General features: G+C 36.0%; 1 protein-coding gene across 1 annotated transcript in view; it reads left to right on the top strand.

Moving 5' to 3' along the window:
• Positions 1-23,827, top strand: part of LOC105233530 (neurogenic locus Notch protein) — a 165,780-nt gene that overhangs the window by 100,733 nt on the left and 41,220 nt on the right. Inside the window, exons 3-5 of the mRNA XM_049456567.1 lie at positions 2,539-2,807; positions 4,416-4,620; positions 22,045-22,178. Of these exons, the coding sequence (XP_049312524.1) occupies positions 2,539-2,807; positions 4,416-4,620; positions 22,045-22,178 (608 nt within the window). The remainder of the gene's footprint in view (positions 1-2,538; positions 2,808-4,415; positions 4,621-22,044; positions 22,179-23,827) is intronic.

The following is a 23,827-nucleotide window of genomic DNA, read 5'->3' as shown; positions in this document are numbered from 1 at the left end:
AAGCTTGTCCAGAAAAAATAAAGCAAATCCGCCCACAATTACGCCCATCTCCCATATAAATAATATAATCACAAAAGTTGCATTTTCGCTGTTATCAGGTACAGTTGCAGTAGATTAAAATGCTAATTACTCATGAGTTGGCAGCTCATTGCAGCTGATTTTTTTTCTATCGATTAAGGAGATTTTAAAGTTTATTTTGTGTAAGTGGCTAACCTGCGCGCTCCTGCGCACAATAGTTATATTCTGTTGAAGTTGTGAAATATATGATTTTTTTGTACCATGAAAAAACATCATTTTAAAAAAAATTTTGAAAAAGAAAGTATACATTTGATGATGTAAATCACATCTAACGGGTGATTTTTTTGAGGTTAGGATTTTCATGCATTAGCATTTGACAGATCACGTGGGATTTCAGACATGGTGTCAAAGAGAAAGATGCTCAGTATGCTTTGACATTTCATCATGAATAGACTTACTAACGAGCAACGCTTGCAAATCATTGAATTTTATTACCAAAATCAGTGTTCGGTTCGAAATGTGTTTCGCGCTTTATTTTGTTCAGCGATGAGGCTCATTTCTGGTTGAATGGCTACGTAAATAAGCAAAATTGCCGCATTTGGGGTGAAGAGCAACCAGAAGCCGTTCAAGAACTGCCCATGCATCCCGAAAAATGCACTGTTTGGTGTGGTTTGTACGCTGGTGGAATCATTGGACCGTATTTTTTCAAAGATGCTGTTGGACGCAACGTTACGGTGAATGGCGATCGCTATCGTTCGATGCTAACAAACTTTTTGTTGCCAAAAATGGAAGAACTGAACTTGGTTGACATGTGGTTTCAACAAGATGGCGCTACATGCCACACAGCTCGCGATTCTATGGCCATTTTGAGGGAAAACTTCGGACAACAATTCATCTCAAGAAATGGACCCGTAAGTTGGCCACCAAGATCATGCGATTTAACGCCTTTAGACTATTTTTTGTGGGGCTACGTCAAGTCTAAAGTCTACAGAAATAAGCCAGCAACTATTCCAGCTTTGGAAGACAACATTTCCGAAGAAATTCGGGCTATTCCGGCCGAAATGCTCGAAAAAGTTGCCCAAAATTGGACTTTCCGAATGGACCACCTAAGACGCAGCCGCGGTCAACATTTAAACGAAATTATCTTCAAAAAGTAAATGTCATGAACCAATCTAACGTTTCAAATAAAGAACCGATGAGATTTTGCAAATTTTATGCGTTTTTTTTTTAAAAAAAGTTATCAAGCCCTTAAAAAATCACCCTTTATAATATTGGTTTTAATAAATAAAAACTTTACAATTGATATTTTATGGTTAACTTTTGAGTTTTAACCTTTGCAATATTAATCACATTTTTCTGAGTAACTTTGCGTTGATACTTTTTTGGACTTTGAAGCTCTCCCAACAAAAAACCATTGAATATATCAAGCCCAAGTATTCGGATAATGTTATTTGATTAGTTCTTAGCTTAAATTGAAAAGATGGTACAAATTTGGAGTGATGAAAAAAATCCTTTTTTTCCGCTCTGGCACCACTGTGCGTCATGGCTTACAGCTATTAATTGTCGCAAAGAAGTGCGCTTACAGCGCTGCCCCATGCTCCGGTAGGCATAGCGAAAGAGCGCCGCTATACTTTTTTTATTACTCGCTTTTGTTTATCACACTTGGCGTGCAAAGCGCTGGCCTTTTACTTTTTGTCATTTTGGTACCCGCTTTTTCAGTTTTTCTTGCCGTTTTGTCGTCTTGGCCCAATGCACATTAAATATAATTCCTTCATTCTTTTTTATCCGTATCAGCCTTATTTTAGTAACTTGTTGTAGTTGCAGCTCAACCAGTTTTTGTTTGTGCTTTCTAGTGAAGAACCACAGCGGTAAACTGTTGTAATTCGTCGTGTGCATTCAAAAGGTTGTTTAGGGAATTTTTGTTGTTCGGTTTTTGTGTCTTCATTGTCGAGATTCGGTCTACTCATTCATTCTTAGTGCTGGGTGTCAAAACAGGAAATGACAAAATAGCGACTTACATCATTAATTATTTAAGGTGTATATAATGGAGAAGCAGCAGCTGTTCGGAGGATTAATTTAAGAAAAGATAATTTGTTATGCTAAAGAGAAAGGGTTATTGGAAAAGAGGTCAGATTTTTGTGGTGAACAGACATGATGCATTTGGGCCGGTTCGCGTGAAGGACAAAAGCTTTTTGTTCAACTCGAAAGAAAGTATGCATTTCATTTGTGTGTGTGAAGAATGTGTTTTGTGTCGTTTTATGGGAAATAAATGTGAATACCACAAATTGAATGGTCAAAATTTACTTTGAAAGCGTTTAACTGAGTTGTTTGTAAGCAGAAAGTAGCGTGTCGGCATGCCAAAGTGACAGTAATGGTTTTGAAATTTACTATATTTCTTAACATACATAACTATACTTACATAACTACACATAACCAATATCTTTTATTTTTTAAGAAATTTTTTGTATGCTTTAGCAATTTACTAATATCTTTCTTACGTTCTTCCTATTCTCATTACAGTTGCAGCTCACGCTATGTCGGCGAATATTGTGAACATCTGAATCCTTGCTTTACCGGTTTGCTGCGCTGCCAAAATGGCGGCACCTGTCAACCCTCATATCGTGTTGATCGCCTTGGCATCTCTTGCATATGTCCGCTCGGCTTTACCGAGTCTTTATGCGAGATACGTGTACCGAATGCCTGCGACTCATCGCCCTGTCGTAATGGCGGTTCGTGTAACCTCAAAACGTTGGACGATTACACATGCTCCTGCATGAATGGCTATACAGGTGGGTTGCGTCAGTTTCATGTTTGAATTATTCTAAATTTTTTTTATTGCAATATGCGCAAAATGTTTGTTATATTCGAGCTAAAAAAAAGTAAAAAGTTTATTAAACTTAAAATTAAAAATTTTAACGCTTTCAAAATTAAAAGTATTCGCCATTGAATCCCACAATTTTGGAATTGGGTATTAATTAGAGTTTCTTTTAAATAATATCACAATCTGTTTAAGATAACAATTCAGATTTGAAAAGCCCTAAGAAAGGTTTCAAATTACCTTATTAATTACTAATTAACCAAAACTGTATGGGAGAAAGCTCTAAACTTAGCAATTATGTCTCGTCTGGATACGAGAATGAAAAAAATACAAGAAAAAGTACATGTTAATACAACTAAAGAAAACCATTATTATGTTTTGGGTATAAAATTAAAGTCGGGATCCCGAATTTTCGATTTTAAAGTTTCGGGATCCCGAAATTTTTTAAACAGAAATTCAGAAACCCGAGAGAAAATATGTTTCCAATACATAAAACCCATCGACGGCTTCAATTTTATGAAATTGTTGTAAGTTAGTACCTAGAACGATAAAAGTAAAGGAAAGTAACTAAACTTAGCAGTTATGCCTCATCTGGATATAAGAATGAAAAACGACAAGAAAAATAACATAGTAATTCATCCAAAGAAAAATATTGTACGTTCTGGGTATAAAATTAATTTCGGGATCCCGAAACTTTTAAATTAAAAATTCGGGATCCCGAAACTTTTCACTCAGAAATTCAGAAACGAGAGGGAAAATAGATTTCCAGTACATAAAACCCATCGACGGCTTCAATTTTATGAAAGTTTTTTAACATAGTAGTACAATAAAAGAAAAGGAACGTAACAATAGACTGTTTTTATGTTGTATCCGAGACTTCAGTTCGGGATTCCGAAAATTTTAATTCAGAAAATTTGAACTTAATTCGGAATTCCGAAAATTTTATATCTAAAATTCGGGATCCCGAAATTTCAAAGTAAAGAAACGAAAGAAGAGAATGTCATATTGTATTCAGGATTCAGAAAATTTTACATCCAAAAAGTTGAGCTTGATGCGGAATCCTTAAAATTTAAAATCTGGTATTCGGGATCACGAAATTTCAAAGTTAAGGTACTAAACACGGGGCTGTTGTCATAAAGTATTCGTTATCCCGAAATTTTTAAACCTGAAATTCGAGATCCCGAAATTTCAAAGCCAGACATTCAATATTCCAAGTGAGTGATTATGTTTCCAACGCTTAAAAATCATCGAAGACCACATTTTAATAAAAGTGTTCTAAGACCCAGCTGTGGGTGAAAACTAGAATAGAAAACGATTTTGTAAATGATGAGGTGCGTTAACTTAGTAAGGCCAGCTTGGCTTTTCTTGAAACATACATAAATATATAATTAAAAATCAAGGTATAGCTTAGAAGCTATGTACAAATATTGAGAAAGAAACCTACCTTGTTTTCTGTTTTATTGAGGATCGACTCATTGGCAGAGCTTCCTTTTTATATTTTACCTTGTATACTATATATTTGGAAAACTGGTATTAATATAAATTTAAATAAATCCCTCTCCATCGTCTTACTTTCTAGGTGAATACTGCGAGACTCAAAATCTCTGCGCCACATCACCCTGCCACAACGGTGGCACCTGCACCTCCGTTGCCGGCGGCAATAGTTTCAAATGCTTATGCCCGAAAGGCTTTAAAGGGCAAACCTGCGCCGAAGATGTGATCGAGTGCGAGGCGAATCCTTGCAAACATGGCGGCACCTGCAAAAACACACATGGCTCCTATCAGTAAGTAGCAGAGACACTTTTTCATATACTTGCTTTAATGAATTCGTTAAAAAATTAGGTGCTTTTAGAAACTTAATTAAGTTCTAGCTTTAAGCCATAAATGAACTGTCCCACGAGAAGCTTGCATGTCCCTCGGCTGTACGAGCTGTCGAGCGCGGCCTTAGCGTGTGGGAATATTGATTGCGCGCGAATTTGTTTCATGCAAATTAAATGCTTGTTGTACAAAATGTTAAGCAACACTTAAAAACCCAAAATCAATGCGATCGATAAAATATCACCGCGATCTTGCTCTATTAATTGTAATACCACAAAAATCGCTTATTGTATATTAAAGCGTATAATAAACGGCTAAATAAATAAAATAAACTGCGGTGTGGAACGAATTTGCATTTGAAACAAACGAAGCAAATAACTGCAATAAATTTTCATTTAGCGCGCAAAGAAAAAATAAGAAAACATTTTAAAAAAGTAACAACAAAGTGCTGATGCGTTGAAAAAATGCTAAACCAAGCGACGAAAATTTAAAAATTCAGGAAAAAAAGTTTATGTAAATATATCTGCTTATGCATATATTACCAAATATTTCGTTTAATCTAATGATTACTGAATGGATCGCGCGCTCGTTTAAGTCAAGCGCGTTGTTTTTGTAACGTTTTGTCGCACCAAACACACGGCATTTATGCGCTGCCCCCGCGCTTGGCTTTCGAGCCATTATTTTTTCGCTCCTTTTGTTGTGACTAAACCAAATGACATCTCTAATGTCGCTACCACTAAATCTCGCTAACGAACTGTACGCCATAAATAATGCGATAGATCGGCACAATTAAAATATAAAAGCGATTAAGATAAATCAGTGAGTAGCGTTTAATATATTTGCAATTCGAAATTGAATTAAATTGACAAAATGTGAATAGCTTAAAAAAAAAATAAAATAAAAGGCAAAACCGTGTGTTTATTTGCATATGAAAATGGTGGCGTCGCGAATGCCACGACGCGCGCTTGCTGATTGGCTGAGCGCTCAAGTAGTAGACAAAAGCGCATGCGCATTGGAGCGCTAGGCTGTGGAAGTGAACATTGCGAACGCTGCGTCCCATTGGGCACGAGTTTTGCTTTGCAGCACACACATAAATATATACTTTGCTGCCACATATGGTGCCATATACCACATTCTTTACAAATACATATATTTAGATATATGTATAGCCATGTGTCTGTGTGTGCATGCGTGTGTGGCGCTGAAATTTATTGTTACTTGCTTTCTAGTGCCGCCACACCAACGCGCACACACAGCGCCACATATCATACACACACACCCGTACGCCGGTTGGTGTCAGCGGGTGCCTCATGAGTTTCGAATTTCCGGTTTTGTGTTAGACCAATCGACAATCAAACAAATTAAATGTGATTTTTCTCTGCTTTTATGTGGTTTCATTAACATACTTAATTTTATTTATTTGTCTTTATTTTTTTTTATTTTTTTGTTACCTTTTTTCTGCACCTAATAGTTACAAAGCGCTGAAGCCACCTAACCGGCGCAACTAGCTGGGCTAATGGCAACAAAAGGAAAAAAGTAGTTCAAATAAATTAAACTAGAACTAATAGATAAATGCTAACAAATTGTAATGTCAGCTAGTTTTTGTTGTTGCTTTAATTTTTGGTAGCCACTAAAGTGCGATTGGAACATGTGTTTTTCGATATTTAGTGATTGTAGTTGGTGGCGTTAAAATTTGTTGGTTTTTTTATGAGTTTTTTTTGCCTTTTCAAATGACATTGCTAGCGATTTATGATATTTTAGTTGGACTCGTGTGGGGAAATAGTTGAATATAGAAATTAGTGTGGTCGTGGCTTTGTTGTAAGGACTTGAAAATTTAGTGAGACTTTCAGAAAATAATATAATGTGCTTGGTGATCCACTAAAGCCTCATATACTGTTGAAACCAAATTTTTAAATTTTCAAAATTTTGCGTTTATAAGTTTTTTTTTATTTTCAATAAAATTTCCATCGAATTTTTAATTTCTTTAATTGTAATTTAGCAATACCTTACATCATCACAAACATACATATATACATACATACAAATATATCTGCAATAATTATCTCAAGTTGTTCTACCATCTTTGTTATCTGCATCCACAAGTGGTTAAGCATCGCACTAAATGCTCACAACCGCTCAAACCGCCTGCTCATTGAACTTCACCGCCTGTGTGTGTGGTGCTGTGCTAATTGATTTTCACAAATACATAATTCAATGAGCGTTCACAGTTTCTTATTTTCAATTAGTAGCGTTGTGGTGACTCACCTCACTAATTTTATGCGCACACAGCTAGTTATAAGCTATATTTACAGCGATGTCTCGTTGTAACTAGTTCATATTAAACGCGTACCGATAATTTTCCCATCGTAAAAATAAACTTTATGATTTACTAAGTTATCGCTTCCTTCGCGACTAGAATTTCTAGTTTCATATGCAAAGGTGACATATATTAAACAGTTTACTTCCACATATATGTATATGTATGTGTGTATGTAACTACATATATTTGTAGTTAATAATGTAAGTAAAAGTAAGGTGTAGTTAGAAATCAAGAAAATTTACATCCAGAAATCGTGTTCAAGTGATTTGCATGGTTAATAGTCGTTGGTTGGTTTCACGATCATATCTCCTCCCTTTAGAAAGAGCGATTTCTTAGAACTTTTTAGTTGACTAGTGAAGACTTGCAGCGTAATTTTATTCACATACATGTTCAAGAACTGCTAGCGAAAGCACTGCTTTCAACTCGACATGAATGCAGAAGATCTACTTACTCAATCGTTTCGAAGCAATTACGATATTACGATTATCATATGGCTGCTTTCCTTCAATTACAACTCAAAAATTTCGCTCCTTTCAGTATTCGAAAATCCTTGCAAAGCACATGTTTCCGAACGCGCGGAAATCCTGACTCATTTACTTTGCATATCGGATCACATGGATAATTGAGTCGCCTAACTGAACCCTGTCGGCTGCTTCTTTGCCCATATACCGGCGAGGTATATGTGGGTGGGAAGAACCCATTGGAGGAGAGAGACAGTGAGCTTCTTTACGAATGGGTCAAAGCTTGAGGGAAGGTTGATGGAGTGGTTTACAGTCAGGAGGTCTCTATCAACTCCGGCTTCAGACTTCCTGACTATTGATTTCCAGGACTACATATTATTAAGATAGCTATAGATTAGAGCTTCTGGGTTCAGCCTCTTTCGGAGAATTGACCATCCACTCAGACAGCAGAGCAGCGATACTAGTCTTGTACTCATTAGCAGTGCGTTCAGTGCCGGTCAAGGAATGCCCATTCTCGCTATCAAAAGCGTCGAGTATATTTGTGATAAGACTGGTATGACCCCACCGAAATCGCAGGAAATTGTAAAGCTGATGAGCTTGCAAGAAAAGGCACCCTAGAACCGCTATCGGTAGAATGGGAGTGTGTCGGTTCTCCCATATTCTCTTGTGTTCTACTACTAGAGTGCTTGGAAGCTTGGTCACCATCGCTAAATGCGTTGTCACAAAAGCCTTTTAGCTCAAGATCGATTGTAAGAGATCTAGTGATCTCTTTGCCAACAGTAAGGCCAGCCTCTTCCCCCACACTTTTAACAGGTCATTGCCCTCTTGGCGTCCATGTAGTAAGGCGTGAATCTGCAGAGGCTGTATGATGGAAGACGAGGTGGAAACAACTCAACACTACCTTCTTGACTGTCTCGAGTTTGGGAGGTCATGACTTAAACGCATACCTTCAGACATCCCACCGAACTGGCGGGAATGGAAATTAAACTCCTAAGCGTTTTGCTAATGTATTAGTTCGAACACAGCTTCTTCTTCTTTTCTATGGCCTCACATATCGCAAATTCACGTGCGATCTTTGATCAACCGTCTAACCTATGCTAACCTATCACTAGATATATTTTTTTAATGGATTTCTGTTAAGATTAGCATTCAGTTTGAAATTTATGAGGAGACCTTTTTTTACGTAAATATGTATACATCTCCACCGATAATCTCCATTACTTAATGGTTAAGAAAATACTTAAAAAATTATCTTCCATTCAGATTACACCGGAAATAAATTAAAAGCCGCATTTGTACTACCGCTAAAGAGTAAAAAGAACACTTTTAAGAAATTAAAAAGTAAATCTAAGTAGTGCTAGCGCTTTGCAGTGGTATTAAGTGTTCGTAAAAATATTTATAGAGACAAAAAAATTTTATTTCGTTAACAATTATTTAATCGATTACAAGTGCATACCTTCAGGCACGAAATTTCGTGCGATAATTAGGCATTTCCGTTGCCCGCTAATTGCTGGTGTATACACTTTTATATGTATGTATATATATAGATCTTGTGGCATTAAATCATTTATCTTGGTACGAAGTCTCATTCAATTCCACATATTAATCATCAAACCTGCTGGCGTGACCTTTGGGTGCGTCGCTGCCGGCTTTCTTGGGAATTAAAGATTTTGGGAAAAAGTAAAATAAAATACAAGGCACGCAGCTTAAGTCTATCGATGTATTGCATTAAAAAGTGCTTGAGATTTTATATTTCTAAATCCGGTTGCTTTTCAAATAGTTCAGTAGTAACAATAATACGAAATGCACTTTTCCAACGATTATTGTTGCTCACTTGGCAATGCGTTTCGGAATTTTAATTAAAACAAGCCGAATTATCGACAATTTAAGTAAACTTAAACACTAACACTAAAAACTACTGTGATAATTACATAAAATATTTTTTGAGGTTAGGATTTTCATGCATTAGTATTTGACAGATCACGTGGGATTTCAGACATGGTGTCAAAGAGAAAGATGCTCAGTATGCTTTGACATTTCATCATGAATAGACTTACTAACGAGCAACGCTTGCAAATCATTGAATTTTATTACCAAAATCAGTGTTCGGTTCGAAAATTTTTTATCGACAAATTTTGTTCAGCGATGAGGCTCATTTCTGGTTGAATGGCTACGTAAATAAGCAAAATTGCCGCATTTGGGGTGAAGAGCAACCAGAAGCCGTTCAAGAACTGCCCATGCATCCCGAAAAATGCACTGTTTGGTGTGGTTTGTACGCTGGTAGAATCATTGGACCGTTTTTTTTCTAAGATGCTGTTGGACGCAACGTTACGGTGAATGGCGATCGCTATCGTTCGATGCTAACAAACTTTTTGTTGCCAAAAATGGAAGAACTGAACTTGGTTGACATGTGGTTTCAACAAGATGGCGCTACATGCCACACAGCTCGCGATTCTATGGCCATTTTGAGGGAAAACTTCGGACAACAATTCATCTCAAGAAATGGACCCGTAAGTTGGCCACCAAGATCATGCGATTTAACGCCTTTAGACTATTTTTTGTGGGGCTACGTCAAGTCTAAAGTCTACAGAAATAAGCCAGCAACTATTCCAGCTTTGGAAGACAACATTTCCGAAGAAATTCGGGCTATTCCGGCCGAAATGCTCGAAAAAGTTGCCCAAAATTGGACTTTCCGAATGGACCACCTAAGACGCAGCCGCGGTCAACATTTAAATGAAATTATCTTCAAAAAGTAAATGTCATGAACCAATCTAACGTTTCAAATAAAGAACCGATGAGATTTTGCAAATTTTATGCGTTTTTTTTTTAAAAAAAAGTTATCAAGCTCTTAAAATATTAATTGAAAAACTTTTATACTCTGCAAGCGTATAAAAATGTATTTTTTATTATTAAAAAATCATATCGATACGGCATTGCCTTCGCTTGGCGGCAAAACACCGCTTAAGCGCAATAAAAGCGCGTATGAAAATTTTAATTTTTATAAGCAATCTTTTCCATTATCATTACACTCTGTGGGCTTTTGCGCTTTGCTTTTGCCCGCTTGCTTGCTGCGGCAATACGCTTAATTATCGCTTTAATGTGCGTGTTGAATTGTGCTGGCGGCAGGCAGCTACAACCGCAACAATGCCGCCAGCAGCAAGGTATGCGAAAGCGGCAAATAACAGCTGAGACCAACGACTGCTCAACGTAAAGCATAATATTAAAATTACTATTATTATTGGCTGCGTTGGCTGTAGTAAAAAAAATAAATTAAAAAAGCATAAAAAATAAGAAAAAAATGAAAACAGCGGTAATACAATACCCACTCGATATTCCGTTTGCACAGTTCATTGGCCAATCATACATGTATACGAGTACAACAACAATAAAATTAATAACAATTGTGCGTTTATTCGCCTTTTGCGTTTTTCTCATATTCTCGTGCCTTTGATTGTGCATATTTTTCTTTTATTAAATTTTATTTATTTTTGCCTGAAACTCTGTTCAATTTCTTTCGGTTTCTACGCCAATGTTTTTGGTTTTATCTTTCGTTATTTCAGTGTTATTTTTCGTTTTGCGACTCAAATATTTATTATTAATAAATCATTCGAAATTAAACGTATTTCATTTTTGTTGGAACACATTGTTTTGTATATACTTATATTCGGAATAAAAAGTACCCGGAAATTGTAAATAAAACGCAAAGTAATCCCCACCAGATGTAATACACTTATACCAGCAATTTTTCCAACACTTTTTGGGATAACCTTCAGCTTTTTCAGCGAATTTTTCTTTATCTCTTCGATCGACTGAAAACAGGTTCCCTTCTGATGATTGTTGACTTGTTTGCATGTCAAACTCATAACCCCATGTCTCATCGGCTGTTATAATGGGATCGCAATTCGCACGATTTCGGAGAGTATTCTCAAAACTGAAACTAGTTGTATTCAAGAGGTATTCCAGAAATGCTCATAAATATTATCAAAGCTCACGACGTTAACTTTAAATGTAAAGCATTACACAACAAACTGCTATCAGTAACAATTTATCCGAAAACTGACGTAAAGTAAGGCTGTCTTATGGCACCGTTGTACTTTTCTATTGTTTTGGACGTTGTATTGAACAAGGTGTTAATGGGAAAGCACGGCGTGGCTTGCAAGTTTTTGAAAAATCTTGAAGAGCTGTCTTACGCGAATGATATTACACTCCTGACAAAAAAATCAGACTTGCAGAGGAGTCTAAATAAGCTTTGCTAGTGTGCTGGCGAGGTTGGCTTAAAAATTCACGTGGATCTAGCAATAATGACAACGAATTTGTAAGATTCATTATAAACGATAGATATCGCGCAAGACAGAATTCTGCTATATTGTGAAAAAAATTATCACTAATGGCGGTTCTTCGGAAATGCCAACCGCATAAACTAATCGCGTAATGCGTTTGCTCAGTTAAAAGTTCACATAAGGCCTCTAAATCAATCTCAGTCAACACTAAACTTCGTGTTTTTAACTCCAGCGTGAAAACAGTCCACGTTTTTGATTGTAGATTGCACTTGGTGATGATAACTGATAGGGTCTCGTTGCGAACTCGTGTTTATGAAAAGTCTTAAAGATCTGGTGGCTTCGTATCATTTTCAATCAAGATCTACTAGTAAAAAACAACAAACCACCTGCATATAGAGCCAACAATCAAATCTAGACAATTTGGCTGGCTATCGCATATTCTACGCAAATATTTGATACATTTTGCAGAGCTGCTCTTTATTGAAACCCAAAAGGGTTAAGGAATTATGGACATCTTCCTGGTAGATGCCGACATTAAGAACTCTCATAATAACTGAAATATTCTATCGCAACATACAAAAAACTGGAACGAGAGGTTCGACAACGCATTAAGGAGCAAAAAACGTCTAGAATCTCCAGCAACATCAACTGATAATGAACACGTCAATAAAACAAAGGAATTGGTGTTTGAGAATCGGCAATTAACAGTCAGAGATCTTATTGGAATCCATGGAATATCAGAAGCGTCAGTAAAAATCATTTTCAAACATCATTTGGGCCTAAGAAAATTAAAAACACTATTGGTTACAAAATCACTCAATTTATTCGATAAACAGCGACGCATTAACGTCTGTGAAACAATGCTTTCCGATTACTAAGATGTCATGAAACGTATTATTACTGGCGATGAGTCTTGGATCTATGCTCACAACCCGGATACAGACGATCAATCGGCCGAATATCGGGGCAAATGTGAGCCGAAGCTGAAAAAATATCACAGCAGGTCAATAATCAAGCTTATGTTAATAATTTTCTTCAATTATCGAGGTGTAGTGCACTCCGAATTCTTTCCTACCGGCCATATTGTCAACAAGGAATACTATTTGAGAGTTATGCGCCGTTTGGGCGAAGCTATTCGTAAAAAGAGGTCGGAATTATGAGCCCATAACTCTTGGTTTTTGCACCACAATAATGTACGGCTGGGTTACTTTGAAGAAAATGTCACAGATTCTGAAAAATAGCCTAAGAACTTTAAAATTATGAATAAAGTCTTACTATTTTTTGCTCATAGTTATGAAAGACATAATTTTTCTTCTTTTTTGCTTTATTATTTGTTTACACCACGGAATAAATACCGCAGCATTAAATTTCTCACCACCTCAATAAAGCTCGAAGAATTTCGAAATGAAGCACCAGTAATTTTCCACCGTTATTTCTGTATAAGTATAAATTTCGTTTAATCAAATAGCTACAATTGATGCGTCTCAATGACTCCGCGCACAAGCACAGACCTTATTTGTCAATATTAGCCTCATATAAAGATGTGCAACATGTACGAGTTGCATGCCTGATGAAAAGGAGAAATAATTAAATCAATTTCTACTTTGTAATTAAAAAATAAGTGTGTTATTGCAAATAAGTATTTAATACGTATTAATTGGATACCATAAAATGTGGACGAGTGGCTGTGAAGAAGATCTATGGTATATTGGATGTGTAAGTGTGTGTGTGCTTTCTTGTCCTCACTTGATTTAAAAGGATTTTTTAAAATGCTTAGCATATTCAAAAGCAAACATTTTTTATATGTCTACAACTAGCGACCAGTTATAAGCTACCAAAAAAGCTCATTAAAAGCTCTCCATTACAAATGCTTTTCCCAATAAATTATTATTTTGATACTATTAATGCTCGAAACAATAATTTTTTACCTACACCAGCGAATTTATTTATTATATTTTCATTTTTATTCAACCTAAGGCCGCTCTTCACTGATAATCAATTAATTTGGACTTATGATTTAATATTTCTTAGAAATTTTAGCGACAGTCAGAGTTCATCAGCGATAATCGAAAATGATTTATTACCCTTTTCTTAGCATATCAACGCTATATTTGTTGTTGTTTTAGCATTTAATGCCGTTATTACACTATTGATAGTTGAAAGTATAATTAAATCTTAGTATTATATTGCGTACATACATATGCACACTCCCTGTGGCCTCCAAGTTTCCCACTCTTCTCTCACCGTCTTCAATATTGTTACCGCTTATGCCTTTATTGGCTTTCTGAGAGTGTGCAACATCACTCACTCAACATTGTCTACATGTGTACGCCTGCAGTTGACTAACTTCAGCAACATTGCCACTACATGCTGTTGCTGCAACATCGCGCACACTTACACTTGCAAACGCAGGTACGCCGCTACAACTAACTACAACTTAGCCGCAGTCGCCTCTGAAATCTTTTAATTTTTCCGCTGAATTTTCCTTCCACTCATTCGAGCGTTTTTCCTATGCGCTGTGTGCTGCTGCTCATTGCTGCTCGCTCGAACGCTCGGCGAAATAAAGACAAATTTGTTGTTAAAGCGCTTTTTTCTCAGGCCCATTTGTATTGTTGCACTTTATTGCTGTTGTATGTGTGTGTTGTATTGCTTTGCTCTTTTGTTGTTTTTGCCGTGTTATTGTTGTTAGTTTATTCGTCGCACCGTCTGCTGGCCATTTATGGGCAACCTTACGCGAGAAAAAAAAGCGAATTGTTTTTGCTATTTTTGTGCTTGGCGTTCATTGTTGTTGCTTATTAGTTGTAAGCAATGTCTTTTGCGGCAGCTCAGTCAAATCGTCAGTAGTCAGCGCACGTCTTTAAGACGACAAACTGACTGTCTTGTAGACAGACTGAACGTCAAATGGCGTGCGGACGGACAATTGGTTAGCCAAGCGAGCTGTGAACAGGTCTTTTAGGGCTTTTTTAATTGACCAGAAAACAAGGCAGAAGGCAACAAAAATAGGCGAGTAGTTGTAATTGCAATAGTTAGCTATTTAAGCGAACGGGCGCACGGACGGACAGTCGCTTACACATAACCACTCGTGTGGCTAACTGTTAGCTTTTTGTACTTTAATTTCAGCTTTTTTCTTCTATTTCTTTTTTCAATAGAATTTTGAGCATTTATTTAATTAACTGTAATATAAGGTTTAATTGATAATTTAGTTAGTTGTCTTAATTACTAGCGCTGTCTGTGTTTATTAGTTTACTAGCCGCGTACAGAGTTGTTTTTGCTATTTTGAGCGTTTTCTAAGTAAGTCTCGTGCTTTTTACCTTTTGCGGAACGCTTGTAAAATCGATTAGAACATGAAAAAATAAACTAAAGGAATATGAAAATTAAAGAAAAATTTTCGACGATGTAAAAAGAAGAATTGGAAAATAATCATTCGTGCATACATAAAACAGAAAATGAAATATTTAAAAATAATAATTCGCAGATTGTCAGGCAAAATCGTATAAAGGGTGATCTATTTCGACGTTCCCTACTTTTTTTTAACGAAAAACACATAAACTTAATTTTAATGGGAATTTTTATCATTATTCGAAAGAACATTCTTTGGCAGTTTTTTTTTTTTTGTTACGTCTCAGATGATCCATCCGTTGAGTCTATTTTTAGATGACTCATTTGAGCATTTCGACTGGTAATTGGCGAATGACACGCGTTATGTTTTGCTCCAAGGCCTGAATCGAAGCCGTATTGCCCGCAAAGACTTTAGATTTTTCATATCCCTAGAGAAAAAAGTCTAAGGGTGTGATAACACACGATATTGATTGACCGGCCCAAAACCTGGAATTATCTACTCACCGAATTGTTCTCTCAATGATTGATGTGTTCTGTGGGAAGGGGCGCCGTTTTGTTGAGACCAAATGTCGCGCGAAAACGTTCGTCATTTACGGTTACGTTCTCACCGGCATCATTTTTGAAGAAATGTGGACCGATGATTTCACCGGCATACAAACCACAAAAAACCCGTTGTTTTTTCTGGATGAAATACAGCTCTCTCTCCGATGAAATGTGCAATTTTCGATATCTCAAATGCTGAGGGACTTGTTCTCATATATACAGACAGACAGACATTAAAGCTAAATCGGTTCGGCTCATCTTGCTTATCAGTTATTTAAAAACCTAAGCCCATACTTTATATAGAGTATTATAAATTTCGTGGCATGCTTGATGTAAAAAAAGCACCTCAGTACATTTCCATTGCGATGGGAAATGACAAAGTCGGAGTATTCCGTTAAAAAGCTTGAAAATCATGCTGATTACGCTTTCGGGTAACGCTTTAAGCACAAACGCATTAATTCTGTCATAACCTGATGACTTTATGATTGCTAATACTTTGTCTCCTCCACACTTCTGCAGCTTCTATTTCAGCTATCGAAAGTTCCATTTGACAAAACACACCCAAAAAATTGCTGAATCCATCACTAAATTCGTTAGGAATAAACGTGTTCTGGAGGTGTGTGGCAACCGTTTCAGCCTTCCTGCACCAATGGCCTTTGCTGTTTAATTATCGGCTTATTGTTTTCTGTAATCGCATTCCAAAGATTGTTTACTGGATCTCCAGGTTTGGCGGCTATTAGGAACACCTCTAGGGACTTGTTGCGTAATTTCCAAAGAATATGCTGCAGCTCCTTTGTGGCACGATTGAGAAGTGTTTTGTCATTAGGATTTCTACTGACTTGCCATGTATGCCAAAGACGTCTCTTCTCTCTGAGCTTCGTCATTACCTCATTGGACCAAAGATGTCTATCCCGTTTGTGGATGCTCTATGTGGCTCTAGCTTCTGACGTACTTATATGAGCAGCATTGTGTATGCTTCTGGTCAAGACTTTCGCTGCATAATCTATATCTGGCTGAGAGGAAATGGCGATGTTGGGGTCCACATTTTCTTATAGCCAATTGTGATAATTTACAATTTACTCTAGTGACCTTATTCATTGCGAATACCGGTGTATTTACTTCGAGCAGAACTACACTGCGATCAGATAGATGATCCGAACATGCAGTAGAGCGTATGTAGCGTATTGGAAAAACCTTTTGAAATAGTAAAACAAGAACATCGGGAATTTTCTTTAGGTCGGATGGCCAGTAAGTTGGTTCACCAGTTGAATAACACATCGAACTTTTGTTTCAAATGCAATTTAAAAGTGCTCTTCCTTTGGTACTTTTAATATAAATATGTATAACTTTTAAAAAGACAATTTAATATTATATATATTTATAATTACGTATATTTTTAATTAAAAATATTTTTGATTTAAAATTTCAAGAACTTTTTATACAAGATTTAGCTATATAGTAAAACACACGCAGTTACATACTTAAAACACAATAATAATCACACCTAAAGACAAGCAAAAACACACTCATAAAACTTGCTCCACGAATGTCATACAAATTGCTTTGGCACTTCCGTTTTCAATTTAAATAAAAACAGACTCAAAATAAAATACAAAAATAAAATCTGTAAAAACTGCAGTAAATGTGTCCAACCATTCAGTGAACGTAACGGATTTATTGCGTGCGATTCCAAACTTCAGCAATGCAAATCGCCGTAAATGCAACAGCACATGCATACATATTAACGAAAGTCGCTACTGAACTCCATTTAAATTCGAGCTGCAATAAAACAAAAATAAAATGAAATAAAAAATGTCATTACATTTGGAGCATCTTCAGCCACAGCACAACAACTGTGCAGCTGCAGCAAATCTGCCACAGACACCTGTGTGCGTTAACTGTGCATATACATATGTATAATATATGTATGTATGTGTGGGGGTTCTGTACAGCCGAGCGTGCAAATTACAGTGCGAGCAATGAAGTGCCGGACCAACAGCTACTCAACTGGCAATGCCAATGTCGGTGGCAATGATGTGCTGATTGTGATGATGATGATGCTGCCACTGCTGTTGCTCTTGCTTTTGCTCTTGTTGCTGTGGTTGTTCTGCTTGTGTTGTTGCTGGTAAGCTAATCTGGCTACTGTCATTTACGAAAACGGGGGAAAAAAGTAAATGCGCAAGAAAAAACCTTAAATGCAGCAACTGCAACATCTGTGCCCCTTTCTGCATGCTACCTGCTAGTGAGTGAGTGCAGTTGCCACTGTATGTTGCACTTTGCTACTCAAACGTATCAGTTGGATGGATGGCAGCCATTTAGGCAGTCAGTCAGCCGGGGCTAGCAGCTCAGTCAGACTGCGGAGGCTGAGTGCCCATTAAAATTACAGCAGCAGCACTAGGAGCAATGAGTGTGTACATGTGTGTATACATGCATACATACATATGTACATTAATGTATTATATATGTGCTCTGTGACAGGGTTGGCACTGCTATCTCGTATCACAGTGACCGCCATGCTCGTGATCATGCCTCAATGGCCTTTTGCTAGATGAGGCAAATCTTTCTTCTGTCACCTCGTACTCTACACCGGCTACCTGATGAGAGTGACTGGATTGCTGGATTGCTCGCTGTCCAGCTGTCAGCCACATTAAACTGCGCCACAAACCCACTATTTGCCACATTCTGTTGCTGTCTGTCTGCTAAGACTATTTTCCTGCTTAACTAAGTTTTTCTGTCGTTATGTTGTTTATGTGTATGTGTGTGTATGCGTGTGTTCTGTATGTGCTGCAGGAATTATAGCCTGCCTGTGAACTTGATTTCCGACAGGCTCGCTGCACTTGTCAGTCCATTTGACAAATACGCAATTAGAATGCGGAACTGGAGCAGGAATCTTGTTGCACGCTGGAGGTTAATAAGTGAGAGAGAGAGAGAGCGTGAGGGTGTGCACAGGAAATTTGTGAAAAAGTGGTTTGAATAGTTGTGGTGACGGATGAAAAATTTAGATCAGATAAATATTTCTGCTGAACTCGATTTTATATTAATTTCTATTATTATTTTATTTTTATAGATTTTTTACTTTTATTTTGTCATTATTATATTAAACAAATATTATTTCAATCACAATGTTGTAAACACGAAGGAAAATTTATGTTCTCAGCATGAGTACCTCACAATATTCGCACATATTTTGTAGACATATACATACATACATGTACATATGTATATTGTGGTATATATGTACATATAAGCAAAATGTTGACAATATTTTATATGAGACCTATATACATATGTATAATATACATTGTATATCTTACATATAACATAAAAATAATAAAAATAAAATAAAAAAATATTCTACGAAAAGACTTTACTCATGTTGCCTTTATTTTAAATATCCAACGACTGTAATAAACAACAATAAAATCCTAAAGCTGGACAAAAGCTTCCAAATACAGGGTGATTATAAGCCATATACAACCGCCCTAAATGATGTAGACTAGACTGCAGTCGCCGAAAATAGTTCTTACAATCATTTTTGGAGGAAGATGTGTTTATATATTGGCTAAAAGAAACTTTTTCAAAATTAAATATTTGCATAAAATTTCAAAGAAATTATTATAGTCTGAAAAATTTATGCTAGCTTCGTGGTCAAAGTTTGTAAAAGCCCAAAAATGTGGGGAACCCTATAAAGTATATATAATTGATCAGCATTACAAGCTGAGTCGATTTATAATGTTTCATCTGCTGTTGTTGTTGTAGCGGCAGAAAACATACCTGAAATAATTTCGAGGCATGGTACCGAGTTGAAAATCCTCGGTCGAATAAAAATTTGGCTCCGTTCCAGTTACTTAGACCCGACTGTCGTGCGAACGGCTTGTGCGTCTGTTCGTTTATGTACGCGAAATATCGATCTGCAGTTTTGTACAGATTGTATTCGCTCCAAGGCTTAGCTACTTTGTCGGAACCGTTGATATCGGCCCACTATATTATATACTATGTAGTTTGTATGGCATACTCGAGTATTTAAGGTACATTAGGAGTCAAAAAGATCCAATTATACGATTCATATACATATAAGTATACATATGTATCTATATATGTCCGAAAAAGCAAACAAAAATAAACAAAAAACTTCAAAAAAATTAGGCACCCTGTATTCCACTACATACCACGGACGTCACTGCGAATTTTTGTCATTAATTTATTTTTTGTCATCTCATGTACATACCCATGCATTTGTATATGTATACATTGTATGTGCCTTTCGACAAGAATTGCTTTGAGCTGACTCAACATAAAAATAGCGTACGCTTATGTTTACCTTTGTGTATCGCCTGCCAGAACACAAAGTCGTCGCTGAAGATTAATGTTGAAAGGAAGTTGTAAACGCCAGCAAACGAATGCAAAGTAAAGTGGAAGAGACAAGAAGCCAAAATACAAGCAAATTAAAAAAGCAAAAGGCCGGACAGCATTAAATCCAATTTAAGTAAGGAAAAACAAAGTAAATATACATACATAAATATACGTTTGTATGTGTATGAACCTAAGCGGGGTCCAAGAAAATAAAATAAATTTCAAAATCCAGCAAAATATCAGCAACAAAAAAAATTAATAAAACTGAACAGACTGCGGCATAAAAACGTCGTTACATGTGTTTTTTATAGCTTATGTACATTGTTGTTGTATTTCTTATTTTTTCACATTTTGCAGACCGAAACATAAACACTACGGCGATGAGTTGTATATGAGTGTAATGACAAAATTTTCGGTGTTGCTTCTTGTATAGTTCCCCTTCAATAGGCTACTTGACTTTAGCGTTTTTAGGATTTTTGGCTTTTCAAGGGCTTAGAGTTAGTCGCTGATATGTCTGAACATACATATATACTGAAGTTCTTCATACACTATGAAGATTTTTTAAGCTTAACGCAATACATACAAGTATATTTATATATTTGGTGGTATTAGAGATTAACTTTTGTTTATACTAAGTGATATAGGTTAGGAACCTTAGGACCTCCCCTCTGTTGGTAAGATCCGGTGGAGAGAAACTTCAGCAAAAAATGTTTGTGATAAGCCTTAAATATTTGGGTTGTTTTTCAATATTTCTGCTACATAACTACTTCTTTCAATTTCACCAAAAGTGTGTGTTTCACAATTAATCAGAAAAATAGTGCGCCAATTATCTTGCCTCTCAGAGTTGCATCATTTTTTAAGCTTATTATATACATATATTATTAATGGGGAATCACTTCAACATTATTATGCACACAAATAAAATAATCTCTGTTTATTTTCAAATATTTAACGCATGCATTGAAATTCAAAACTTCGATTTAGCTTTTGCATTAGAGCCTCAAAGTGAGTATGTAAATCGAATTACACTCTTGGCGTCTAGTTTCATATAAATTTTTCATGTTTATAGTATTTTTGTGGTATATGTAAAAGTGAAGAGCAATGCAAGTGCAAATACTGTGGTACGGCAGGGCGTATGAGTGACATGCGGGCGAAGTCAATTTCGATTGTATGAATGACAGCATTAAATAGAAGCCTTTAGGGATTTTAATTACAAGCATTATATTTATATCATATTACATTTGACCATTATAGTGATATAAACATAATCATTTTATTTGTGCCTCGAAGTATTTTGCATAATAGTACATACATATGTATGAATGAGAAATTTTTATAAAAATGTATTAAGTGATATAAAAATAAAAATTAAAAAAAAAAAAACTATATAAAAATATAAATATATCATTGAAAATAGTTTATACTGTTTTTTTTGTTTTTTGTTAATGTGTAATGCTTTATTTCATTATGCCTTAATTTGTTAATTATATCTAGTATCTCTATTTCTTTAATTTTTTGTTTTTGTTTTTTTTCATACCAACATTTTCAATTTTTTTATATTTTTATTTATAATATATGTAATATAATTTTCATTTTTATTTATAATAAATATAATTTTTACAAGTTTTGTAAATTTAATTATTTTTCTTATACATATGTTATATTTTTCATCTTTTGTTGTCTTTTTTTTATTTTTTAATTCTATTAATTTTTTTTCAATTTAATTTTTTTTTCATCCCCACATTTTGAATTTTTTTTATTTTTATAAATAATATAATTTAACTTTTATCATAAAAGTTGTATTGAACTAATGATTTTTCTCATATTTTTTGCCATTTTATTCCAATTTCATTTTTTTTTCATTCTAACTTTTTAAATTCTTTTAAATATTTTTTTTTTTGAATATAATAAAATATAATTTAATTTTTACCCTACAATTTTTATAAATTAAATTATTTTTCTTATATTTTTTAATTAAATAAAATATATTTAATATTAAGACTATTTTAATTTTATAATTTTTTAATTTTTTTCGCTAAAATTCCACTTCAAGCCATATTTAACTAATTAATTTTCATTACCTCTCTTCCTCAGATGCATGTGTCCTGGCGGTTATACCGGCAAAAATTGCGAATCCAAGTACATTCCGTGTGCGCCATCGCCGTGTCAGAATGGCGGCACTTGTCGTCAGTCGAATGGTCTAATGTACGAGTGCAAATGCCCACCTGGTGAGTGCCTTTTGAATTAACTAACATACATACGTTTATACAAACACACATATATTATGTGGCAGCTACGCACTTATTGCGTTGCACGCTGTAACCCTCGCCGCATGTATAGCGCAACAACACGCATATTTTTCATATAATTGCCACAATTAAGTTGATGCCATTGCATTAAATTGAGCCATGCAACATGAAAGCGCGCATGCAACGGCTTGGCAGCTCGACAGCTCACCTAAGTGGCAATGCGCAACGAGTTGCACAATTTTAAGCGACTAATTGCCGCTAATCTCCGCCTCAAAAGTGCCACTGCGCGGTGCGGCAAGCAAAAACAAAGTGCATTTAGTATTAATATGTATATATGCGAGTTTATATGAATATGTTTATGTTTGTAGTCTCGTTTTTTTAACGAGCAAAAGCAAAGCTGACGCGTAGCAGGCAAATTGCCAAGTTCGTTGTTGTTTGTTGCGCTAGTATTGTTGTTGTTGCCAGCAACATTTGTTGCAGCTTTTTGTTGGCATATCAAAGCCACCCATCCACGAGCGATTAGTTGTGTTATGCCCCTCTGCACGCTCTACAAGTGCACATACATACATAAGTATGTAACTCCCTTCCCCCTTGTCTCTCCCGCCACCCGCTTTTATGCGTATATTAATTGAGATAACGCCAAACAACCAGCCGCCGCGGTGCATCAGTGCTGATGTTGGCCGCCTGGCTTCAGTTACCTTCAGCGACTTCTTGTTTAGCGGCTTTGGTGCTGGTGTTGCTCCCTGCCGCAAACGCTTAAGCAAGCAATTGTACTTAGGCAATCAAAACATTATGCACCTGGCCGTTGAGTTACTGGCCGCCGCGCTTGCTTGCCACGACGAGTCATCGTAACTTGTGCTAAATAGAATTTACAATGTTCAAACCAGTTTCGAAATGAATTTTCTCATTTTTCCTTCGCTCTCTGCGCGCATACCATAGAATTGCATTTTTACTTAATATCTAGCATACATGCAACAACAATTCAACGAGTTGACGGGATTGTTAGGGTAATTGCTGGCAATGTTGTTAGATAACTCTGCTTATGCCAGAATGGTTGTTTTGAAATGACGCTGATATTTTGTCTTTGAAGATCCACGAATGCGCTTAAGCCAAATTGTTGTGGATCAGAAGTAACTGAGAGTCAAGGGCACCGGTATATATATATTTGTTTCAATATTTTCGTTAAGTACCATGTTTTTGTTGTTGTAAGGCGATAATTTGAGGAATGCTACCAAGTTGACAGTCCTTGGACGTATTAACATGAGAGTCAGATCCAGTTACATAGACCCGACTATCGTGGGATCTTGGTTCAAGCATCCTTTTCGAGTTCAGTGGTGGCACTAAGCGGTAAGAGCCACCTCAAAATCAACAAAACTGATGGCAATACAATTCTTAAGATATTCGAAATTCGTTTGTTCAATAGTACCTCTTGAGACTTGCTATAAGGTCTAGTAAAATGAAATTCACTTTCATTTACATCGTTAGAATGATCCAATTTAAATCGAATATCCAACGTTTTGTGCGATAATTTGTTGTTGTCTCATAGAAACTCTCGTCAGAATTGGCAGAAAACTGGGAAAGTCGATTTGTACAAACGTCTCTTTAGACAAATGTTTCAACAAAAAAAA

This window comes from Bactrocera dorsalis, chromosome 4, assembly GCF_023373825.1.
Source record: "Bactrocera dorsalis isolate Fly_Bdor chromosome 4, ASM2337382v1, whole genome shotgun sequence".
Lineage (NCBI taxonomy): Eukaryota > Metazoa > Arthropoda > Insecta > Diptera > Tephritidae > Bactrocera > Bactrocera dorsalis.
The sequence above is the reverse complement of the archived record's forward strand: the minus strand, read 5'-3'. Positions and strand labels throughout refer to the sequence as shown.